General features: G+C 42.5%; 1 protein-coding gene across 3 annotated transcripts; it reads left to right on the plus strand.

Moving 5' to 3' along the window:
* Window positions 1-1,605: 1,605 nt before the first annotated feature.
* LOC118380533 (translationally-controlled tumor protein homolog) lies at window positions 1,606-7,513 on the plus strand. 3 transcript variants are annotated; one of them, XM_035767515.2, is made up of 6 exons: window positions 1,606-1,771; window positions 5,663-5,736; window positions 5,987-6,171; window positions 6,353-6,458; window positions 6,692-6,808; window positions 6,924-7,513. In XM_035767515.2, the coding sequence occupies exons 1-6, from the start codon at window positions 1,732-1,734 to the stop codon at window positions 6,924-6,926; spliced, it is 525 nt and encodes a 174-aa protein (XP_035623408.2). In that variant the 5' UTR covers window positions 1,606-1,731; the 3' UTR covers window positions 6,927-7,513. The 3 variants fall into 3 exon arrangements, with proteins under 3 accessions (XP_035623408.2, XP_035623409.2, XP_035623410.2); XM_035767516.2 differs by lacking the exon at window positions 1,606-1,771 and adding an exon at window positions 4,787-4,938; XM_035767517.2 differs by lacking the exon at window positions 1,606-1,771 and adding an exon at window positions 4,884-4,938 and having other exon boundaries at window positions 5,663-5,753.
* Window positions 7,514-11,297: the final 3,784 nt, after the last annotated feature.

An 11,297-nucleotide genomic window follows, 5' to 3' on the forward strand; every position in this document is an offset into this window, starting at 1 on the left:
CGAGTTGCCTTCCAGAGAGACATCAGAGATTGTAACATTCTCTGTTTCACAGAAACATGGCTCTCTCGGGATATGTTGTCAGAGTCGGTACAGCCACCTGGTTTCTTCACGCATCGTGCCGACAGAAAGAAACATCTCTCTGGTAAGAAGAAGGGCGGGGTGTATGCCTTATGATTAACGACTCATGGTGTAATCACAACAACATACAGGAACTCAAGTCCTTTTGTTCACCTGACCTAGAATTCCTTACAATCAAATGCCAACCACATTATCTACCAAGAGAATTCTCTTTGATTATAGTCACAGCCGTGTATACCAATCAATCGCATGGACTGGGATATGTTCCGGATAGCCTCAGACAACAACATTGATGTATACGCAGACTTGGTGAGCGACTTTATTAGCAAGTGCATCGGTGACGTCGTATCCGCTGTGACTATTAAAACCTTCCCTAACCAGAAACCGTGGACTAATGGTAGCATTTGCGCAAAACTGAAAGTGGGAACCACCGCTTTTAATCATGGCAAGGCGACCGGAAACATGACCGAATACAAAAGGTGCAGCTATTCCCTCCGCAAGGCAATAAAACAAGCAAAGGGTCCGTATAGAGACAAAGTAGTGTCGCAATTCAACGGCTCAAACACGAAACGTATGTGGCAGAGTCTACAGTCAATCACGGATTACAAAAAGAAAACCAGCCCCGTCGTGGACATAGACATCTTGCTCCCAAACAAATTAAACAACTTCTTTACTCGCTTTGAGGACACTACAGTGCCACTGACACGGCCCGCTTACCAAAGCCTGTGGGCACTCCTTCTCCGTGGCCAACGTGAGTAAAACATTTAAACGCGTTAACCCTCGCAAGGCTGCCGGCCCAGACGGCATCCCTAGCCGCGTCCTCAGAGCATGCACAGACCAGCTGGCTGGTGTGTTTACGGACATATTCAACCAATCCCTATCCCAGTCTGTTGTCGCCACATGCTTCAAGATGGCCACCATCGTTCCTGTTCACAAGAAAGCTAAGGTAACTGGACTAAATGACTATCGCCCCATTGCACTCGCTTCTGTCATCATGAAGTGCTTTGAGAGACTAGTCAAGGATCATATCACCTCCACCCTACCTGATACCCTAGACTGTCTCCAATTTGCTTACCGGACCAATAGGTCCACTGACGATGCAATCGTCATCACACTGCCCTATCCCATCTGCACAAGAGGAATACCTATGTAAGAATGCTGTTCATTGACTATAGCTCAGCATTTAATACCATAGTACCCTCCAAACTCGTCATTAAGCTCGAGACCCTGGGTCTCGACCCCGCCCTGTGCAACTGGGTCCTGGACTTTCTGATGGGCCGCCCCCAGGTAGTGAAGGTAGGAAACAACGTCTCTACCCCACTGATCCTCAACACTGGGGCCCCACGTGGTGCGTACTCCCTGTTCACCCATGACTCCCTGTTCACCCATTAACCCATGACAACCGTGACTTACAGTCGTGCACAATCGTACACTGAAAATAATCCCGCACACCCAGCAGGTGGGCCGGCTGGATAATAAAGCCCAACCAATTAACCTAAATAAACATAGGTGTAACTAATAAACAGACAAGGGGGAAAAAAGGATCAGTGGCAGCTAGTAGGCCGGTGACGTCGACCGCAGAGCGCCACCCGAACAGGAAGGGGAGCCACCTTCGGTAGGAGTCGTGACAGATAGTATGTTAGCTAGGTGGCTATGACTTTCCAACACAACACTGGAACTTTTCCAAGTCAAGGTAAGCTTTTGGTGTATTAATTTATTGCCGCCTGAGCTGCCGGTGTAACTGCTAAACTGCTTACTGACTACACTGTAACATTACTGCATGATTGTGCGGGTTAACTAACACATGAGTTCTATTAGCTATGTTGACTAGGACGTTACTTTAGCTATTATGGGGACAACAATGTAGGCTATGTGTAGCAGTTATGATCGCCTGGTCACAAAGAGTTGAAGTCGGAAGTTTACATACACTTAGGTTGGAGTCATTAAAACTCGTTTTTCAACCACTCCACAAATTTCTTGTTAAAACTATAGTTTTGGCAAGTCGGTTAGGACATCTACTTTGTGCATGACACACACAATTTTTCCAACAGTTGTTTACAGACAGATTAATTTCACTTATAATTCCAGTGGGTCAGAATTTTACATACACTAAGTTGACTGTGCCTTCAAACAGCTTGGAACATTCCAGAAAATGATGCCATGGCTTTAGAAGCTTCCGATAGGCTAATTGACACAATTTGAGTTAATTGGAGGTGTACCTGTGGATGTATTTCAAGGCTTACCTTCAAACTCAGTGCCTCTTTGCTTGACATCATGGGAAAATCAAAAGAAATCAGCCAAGATCTCCACAAGTCTGGTTCATCCATGGGAGCAATTTCCAAATGCCTGAAGGTACCACATTCATCTGTACAAACTATAGTACGCAAGTATAAACACCATGGGACCACGCAGCCATCATACCGCTCAGGAAGGAGACGCGTTCGGTCTCCTAGAGATGAACGTACTTTGGTGCGAAAGGTGCAAATCAATCTCAGAACAACAGCAAAGGACCTTGTGAAGATGCTGGAGGAAACAGGTACAAAAGTATCTATATCCACAGTAAAATGAGTCCTATATCGACATAACCTGAAAGGCCACTCAGCAAGGAAGAAACCACTGCTCCAAAACAGCCATAAAAAAGCCAGACAACGGTTTGCAACTGCATTTGGGGACAAAGATCGTACTTTTTGTCCTCTGGTCTTATGAAACAAAAATAGAACTGTTTGGCCATAATGACCATCGTTATGTTTGGAGGAAAAAGCGGTAGTCTTGCAAAGAACACCATCCCAACCGTGAAGCACAGGGTTGGCAGCATCATGTTGTGGGGTTGCTTTGCTGCAGGAGGGACTGGTGCACTTCACAAAATAAATGGCATCATGAGGCAGGAGAATTATGTGGATATATTGAAGCAACATCTCAAGACATCAGTCAGGAAGTTAAAGCTTGTTCGCGTATTGGTCTTCCAAATGGACATTGACCCCAAGCATACTTCCAAAGATGTGGCAAAATGGCTTAAGGACAAAGTCAAGGATTTGGAGTGGCCATCACAAAGCCCTGACCTCAATCCTATAGAAAATGTATTTGTGGGCAGAAATGAAAAAGTGTGTGTGAACAAGGAGGCCTACAAACCTGACTCAGTTACACCATCTCTGTCAGGAGGAATGGGACAGAATTCACCCAACTTATTTTGGGAAGCTTGTGGAAGGCTACGCGTTTGACCCATGTTAAACAATTTAAAGGCAATGCTACCAAATACTAATTGAGTGTATGTAAACTTCTGACCCACTGGGAATGTGATAATAAAAGTGGAAATTAATCATTCTCTCTACTATTATTCTGACATTTCACATTCTTAAAATAAAGTGGTGATCCTAACTGACTTAAGACAGGGAATTTTAACTAGGATTAAATTGTGAATTTGTGAAAAACTGAGTTTAAATGTATTTGGCTAAGGTTTATGTAAACTTCCGACTTCAACTGTACAGCTGATGCGTTGTGCATTGAAGTCCACAAACAAATGGAAATGGTGAGAGGAAGAGAGTGAATAGATGCGAGATGAAAACAACTGTGGCTGCTATGAAAGTGAACTGTGTGTACGTGTGATCAGGGGTGAATTCATTCCACCGATTCTGTTGAAAAAAGTTTCAGAAAAATGGAAACAAACAAAACGGGGGGGAAATCACCTGAATTTGTCCAATTGAAACTCTTGTTTGCAACTGTTGGACTCATGATTTCACCTTAGATAAGCTAGACGCAGGCGAGTGTGTACAAGGCGGTATGTGTCACCGTCTCTCACCTCAAGATTGTTTTTGACCTGTGTTCCTACGTTGTAAACTTTCATTCATAGGCTAGGTTGTAGCAACCTGATGAATGGTATAGGGAAATTTTGAGTGTCATGTAGTAGCCTAACCCTATTGATGTTACATTGAACTGGGTGAATGGAATATGAATGATAGTCATCCAATATGCTGTAATAGAAATACAACTATGCTCACGAGAAGAAAATAAATGGTCCTCCCTCATCTTAAATGGCACTGACCGCCACTGGTGTCAACAGCTGCCCACAGTGTGTAGAAAGACCATTAACCCGAGGCCTGTTCTGAACAAAAATGCTGTACTGATTAGATTGGTGGAGGAACGGAAGAATACAGGACTACATGCGGCTTCTCCTGCTCACTGTTATGCTGAACCTGGAGATGTGGAGTGTCTGACCTCTTACTACGAGACTCATGGAGTTGGTTGGGTCCCCGCGCGGGACGGTTGAGCTAACGCAGGCTAATGCGATTAGCATGAGGCTGTAACTAACAAGTGCATGCTTACCCTGGCGTATCGTTTTGATAACCATGTACATCTCTCTCGGACAAGGTGACTTTGATCAATATATTCGGCTCTATTTACTCACGGATTCTAAAAAGTTTTTATGGGTATTATCATACTGACTCATACTGTGGTACTCTATGGTGTTGGTGCATGATGTTTCTGTCCTCTACTTCTATACTGATGTGACAACACCACATCTCACACACATTTGTGTACTCCACAACCCGGTCACCCCAACCATCCTTCCACCCAAAACTAACTTTTCAATTTAAAAACATAATAGTATTTATCGCTCCACTTTATTTCTAGTAATGTAATGTATTTGATGGGTTTTCGTATTTTTATCCACCAGAGGGCAGACTTGCTTCATAAATGGGTCAAATATAAATTACTTCAACAGCAAATTGTACACTAGACCGCGTTGGATGCATGACGCTCTTTTCTGGTCAGGCCAGTGAGGGTGAGGGTACTCCGTTGTCTTTGTGTCGAATTCGAAACTTCAATCCGACAAAATGATCATCTACAAGGACATCATCACTGGTATGGACAAATATGTATGCCCATTAATGTATATATTTTTTTAAATGATGTTGTCATGCTATCTATTCAGAATCAAGTGTGTTGGTCTTTAATGGTCCCGGTGTTGTGAAATCAAAGGCTAAGGCCTTGCACAGGGCCACACGTAACCTCAACTGTGTATGTGTTTACTATAAACTGTTTTACTATTACACCACATCTCACACACATTTTAATCAAGAAAAAATGAATGTTTGGTAATGTACCCAAAGGAGAATATTTGCTTATCGCGATGCAAAACAGGTGCAGTTTACGGTAATGGGATATGTGGACCTTTTAGTCAGCCTGCAGCTGCTTGTGTTCCATGCGGGCGCTGACAGATTTGACAGCTGACAAAAGACCGTCAACTAACAGCAAACGCTATAAATCACTCAATGGTTGAACTGTATATTCGTCGATTATCCACATACTAACCCTTTGCACACATACTAGTATCTTAATGTTATGCTTCTAATCCAGTTATATTAGCATTGTAAACCTAGCAGACGTTGCTAGTACCACAGCAGTAGCTGTAGCATGTCTGTCAGCCGTCTAACAAATAGGATTAGTGGGCAAGCTCAGCTATGTTAGCCGGCAGCAGCAGGACCTGGCCTGGGGAAGTCTGTAGAAGGCCCAAGGAAAACTACCTGACAACAATGTAACCTTGTGACTGAGCTATTAATGTGGTTTCTATTCTGTTTTATTGCAGCGGATGAAATGTTCTCTGACATTTACAAGATCAAAGAATCACCAAATGGGATGTTATTGGAAGTTGAGGGAAAGGTGCGTCTCCACTGCAGGTATAAGCTCTCTGAGTTGTGGTGGTGAGAGGTGAGGTGTATTAGGATTTGGAACCACTTATTGACTTGGGTATCATCTCAACTCATAGTTTTGCATTATGCCTGACTTTACATAGACAAGTCCTATCAGATGGTCCTGAAATAGAATAAGGTGTTTGACAGTAATGGGACCCAACCACTGAGTGATTCAGCACTCACTCTCTTTCCTCTGATATTCCCCCTCCTCCCCTCAGATGGTTAGTAGAACGGAGAATATCGATGACTGTCTGTTGGGGGCAAATGCGTCGGCGGAGGTGCAGGATGACGGCTGTGAGTCCAGCACAGTCTGTGGAGTGGACATTGTCCTCAACCACAAACTGCAGGAGACATCCTTCACCAAGGACTCATACAAGGGCTACATCAAGGACTACATGAAGGCGTGAGTGTTTTAGTGACGGGTGTCTGCGCATGTGTTGTGTGTGCTAGGACTGATACAGGCAAAACCCATCAGTCTCCCTGTATGCCCCTCACAACTGTGACTGTACTTATGTAGATGAAAATGTCCAGTTGTTGAAGGTGTGAAAAAAGCAGTTGTTGAAGGTGTGTGGGGATGTGTGCAGGATCAAGGCTAAGCTGGAGGAGAACAACCCAGACAGAGTGAAGCCTTTCATGGCTGGAGCTCAGGAGGAGATCAAGAAGATCATGGGCAACATGAAGAACTACCAGGTAACTACTAGTTACAGCTATACATCTACTACTGCCAACAGCAAATTCAGCTACACATATATTCCTCACATCACAACTATTTGTGCTCAGTCAAGCTGTGATGATTGAAGGTCCAGGCCCATGAAACTAAAACGATCTAGATTGGAGAAGAATCTTGTGGATGTAGTTTCACTGACCTAATTTCTCTTTACCCCCGCTTACATACCCTCTCTCTGTTCCCCCTCCCACTGTAGTTTTTTACAGGTGAGTCCATGAACCCAGATGGTATGGTTGGGCTGCTGGATTTCCGTGAGGACGGCATCACTCCCTTCATGACATTCTTCAAAGACGGCCTGGAGATCGAGAAATGCGTGAGTCCCTTTATCCCAGTCTACTCATGTCTAATAACACACTGATTCTCTTATAACTTATAACCAGTCTACTCGTGTGTTATAACCACTGACCTTCCTATCCTCTCTTTCACAGTAACACTGGACTAAGTGTTTCAATTGGCTGCTCAGCTGCATCTCACCTGACCCACGACCACCAACCAACGAGACGACTGCTCTGCATAACATTTGGATTGAAAGCATTTAGTTACAATTGTTATATTATATCTGATTGGAATGGAAGTATTACTTTAAAGTATTATAAGATGCCCAAACTATGTAATGTCTATGGGGTTGGCTGAAGGGGTGCTGTGACAGTATTTTGGTGTTGATTCTGTAATTGACCTTACTGATTACTGTGTTGAACTCTTGACTATTGCATTCAGGTAAACTGGTATATTCAGGAAGGCCCAATCAGAACATTCAGATATATATATATATGGGAAATTCAATATGTCACACACAGTTTGCTGGGATGATTTGTTTATCTCTGAGAAGACAATGTTTCAGTCCATTGATTAGTTATTCATTAATTGGTTATTTATTGTTGATTGATTTAACTCTCAGGCCTCCATTTGCTTGGTTTACAGTTACATTAGATGTGACACCCTTACTAAAGGTAGTGGGATAGCTTAGGACTTCCTGATTTGAGTTGTGAAAAATTAAACGAACACTGGGTAAAACATTCCCAGTTGTGGTGTTGATTTGTTTAAAAACGTAGATGATACAATCTTTGGATCTATGAAAGATATTTTATGTTAATACCAATGGCCTTTTTGTTGAAAAGTTTATCTCTAAAGCTTGTTCTGTCAAGTAAGTAGTCCTGCATATTTAGTGAAAATGGAAAATATGCAAATACCAGTCGTTCCATTATTTTATGGATCTTTATAAATTCTTTACTGCAGAGTTGCAGGTTCTGTAAGTAAGGTGAAAGACAAAATCCAAAGAACCCATCCAAAGTACAGTGTAGCTTTAAGGCAAGTGCTTCACACAGTATGGTTCATGGTGCAAGATCCCCACACCATCCTACCAACAGGTTGACAACAAGCAGACACTGGTCATGTAACTTTGGGTACCAGTCAAAGAACAGAAAGACTCCCAACTCTCCACCATGATGGGAGGCCCTTGGGTCAGCATTTATATCCCGGGCAGGATGCTCCTTTCTGGGCTAGTCACCCTTCATCTCCTCCCTCTTCCCTGGTAGTGGTGGTTCCCAGGTGCTCTTGTGGGTTCCTTTAGCGTTGTACACGCCTATCTCCCTCAGGATCTCCTTCAAGTAGGTCTACAGGAAACAAACAAAACACATCTCTCTGGATCTCCTTTACATATGTCTATGAGACAAAATAAAAAAAGGCTGTAAATTAAGTGAACTGTTTTGCTGCCAGACAAGGTTCCGCTGATACCCAGGTGTAGCGGTGGTAAGGATTCACTCCATTGTGCTGAAAAGAAAGCTCAGCTGTTGGAACAGTTTTATGTAGGCTCTAACTGTTTGTGAGCACCGTTTGTTACCATTATACTGTAATTAATGTATTGTTTAGTGTTGTGATGTGTTGTGTTGTGTTGTGTCGTGGCTTTGCTAGCATGCATCTAATACAATTTATTTACTTTTTTGCCCCACCAAGATTTAAATCGCCACTACAAACACCTCTGGGAGAAGCAGATCAATTAATGAAGATATAGGGTCTGATTTAGAGAAGCAGAGAAATTAGTGAAGATATAGGGTCTGATTGAGAGAAGCAGAGAAATTAATGAAGATATAGCGTCTCATTGAGAGAAGCACAGAAATTAGTGAAGATATAGGGTCTCCTTGAGAGAAGCAGAGAAATTAATTAAGATATAGGGTCTCATTGAGAGAAGCAGAGAAATTAATTAAGATATAGGGTCTCCTTGAGATAAGCGTCCCATTGGGCAGAGCAGGTGATAAAGACACAATGGCACACTATGTTGTACAATGGTTGAATAGTGAATATAGCCTACTAGTATAATGCACAGTACTGTCACTATACAGACACAGGCAAGCATGCATGTTCTCAAACACTCAGGGAGAGAGAAGCGTTGCTATAGCAAACACAGAACAGTTACTATAGCAATCCCTGTCAACCTCAGCTACAATAAAACAGTATGGAAGACATTCATTCCATTATTAGGTATTCTCCTGGACTTAGATATGACTACTGTTCCTCCACATCTACTAAACTCACTCAGAAAGGAAGCCAGGAGAAATAGCCTACAGTATCTATCAGTGATGCTTTTTAAAACAGTCGCCTCATTATATTTAGTTGTATTGAATTTTGTTTCACTCACTTCTTTAGTTTCATGTAGTTTTCATTGACGTGAGGTCTGCACTCTGCTCTCTGTACCATTATGCCCTCCAGACTGATCTTATCTGAAACGAAGACAGTACATGTTTGCATCAATGACACGCACACAGATACACACACAAATCAATAACAGAATTCTGGTTTTAATCAGATTGCATTCTTTATTTCAGTACAACAGGGCTAAAACGTGTTACTTAATATCCTTCAGCACTGAACTGAACCACTTAAATTCGTTCAGGTGGGTTTGGATTGGTGCACAGTTTGGTAAAAAGACTGGGCAGCTGTGGGAGTGTGACACGTGTCTTGTTAGAAACTAGGCCTTTTGCTGTTGCTGATGTCAATCTTGTGAACAGAGTGCCCCAGGGTGGCAGTGGGGTTACGGTATGGGCAGGTAAAAACTACGGACAACAAGCACAATTACATTTTATCCAGGGCAATTTGAATGCACAGATATACCCTGATGAGATCCTAAGGCCCATTGTAGTGCTATCCATCCGTCGCCATCACCTCATGTTTCAGCATGATAATGCTCAGCGACCATGTCGCAAGGATCTGTACACAATTCCTGGAAGCTGGAAATGTACTAAATCTTCCATGGCCTGCATTCTCACCAGACATGTCACCCATTGAGCATGTTTGGGATGCTCTGGATCAATGTGTATGACAGCGTGTTCCAGTTCCCACCAATATCCAGCAACTTTGCACAGCCATTGAAGATGAGTGGGACAACATTCCACAGGTCACAATCAACAGCCTGATGAACTCTATGCGAAGGAGATGTGTCGCCTTGCATGAGGCAAATGGTGGTCACACCAGATACTGACTGGTTTTCTGATCCTCTGCCCTTTTTTTTCAAGGTATCTGTGACCAACAGATGCATAATCTGTATTCCCAGTCATGTGAAATCCATAGATTAGGGCCTAATGAATTGATTTCAATTGACTGTTTACCTTATATGGATTGTAACTCAGTAAAATCTTTTAAATTGTTGCAAGTTGCGTTTATATGTTTGTTCAGTGCTACAACTGAACAAAAACTCAAGAGGTGGCCTATGGGTTTTTGGCTTTTTTACTGAACAATACAGTTAGGCCTAGTTGAAGACAGAATGCACAAAAAAGGCTGACAGCCTGGCCTAAACTTTCCTTGGCGCCGAAGACGTGGGGATGTCGATTATGGCAGCCTCCCGCACTTCTCTAATTCAGAGGGGTTGGGTTTAATGCGGAAGACACATTTCAGTTGAATGCATTGAACGCTTGCATTTGAAGGAAGCGCATGAATATCAAACAACGATTTGTAGTTATGGCTAGGCGAATATTGGTATGGAATCGGTACTATTGGGAGTTACTATTGTGCACATTATACATCTTAGAGTAGTAAGCAGAATCAATACAAACCATATGTGTCTGGGCCATTAGATGCACACTCTGAAGCCATTAATCAATAGGTCATTAGGTTAAGGGAAGGCATATGTGTCTGGGTCATTACGCTAAGGAAAACCAATAATCAATAGGTCATTAGCATAGGGAAGCCATTACCTAGTCCCGTGAGGTTCATTAGATGTACATTAGGAGCGTATTACTAAAAGCACCATGAGACACATTAGGAGTGTGCGTGTCTGTTTCTTTTTGTATCATTGCTATGGATACACCACAGATTCTATGCCCTAAGGTCTGTGCCAAACAAGAAAATGGAAACCAAGCTGAGATACAGATGCAGTCGGAAGTTTCCATACACCATAGCCAAATACATTTAAACTCAGTTTTTCACAATTCCTGATATTTAATCCAAGTAAAAATTCCCTGTCTTAGGTCCGTTAGGATCACCACTTTATTTTAAGAATGTGAAATGTCAGAATAATAGGAGAGAAAATGATTAATTTCTGCTTTTATTATCACATTCCCAGTGGGTCAGACGTTTACATACACTCAATTAGTATTTGGTAGCATTGCCTTTAAATTGTTTAATTTGGGTCCAACGTATCAGGTAACCTTTCACAAGCTTCCCACAATAAGTTGGGTGAATTTTGGCCAATTCCTCCTGACAGAGCTGGTGTAACTGAGTCAGGTTTGTAGGCCTCCTTGCTCACACATGCTTTTTCAGTTCTGCCCACAAATTTTCTATGGGATTGAGATCAGGGCTTTGTCATGGCC

This window comes from Oncorhynchus keta, chromosome 7, assembly GCF_023373465.1.
Source record: "Oncorhynchus keta strain PuntledgeMale-10-30-2019 chromosome 7, Oket_V2, whole genome shotgun sequence".
In the NCBI taxonomy this organism is placed as follows: Eukaryota; Metazoa; Chordata; class Actinopteri; order Salmoniformes; family Salmonidae; genus Oncorhynchus; species Oncorhynchus keta.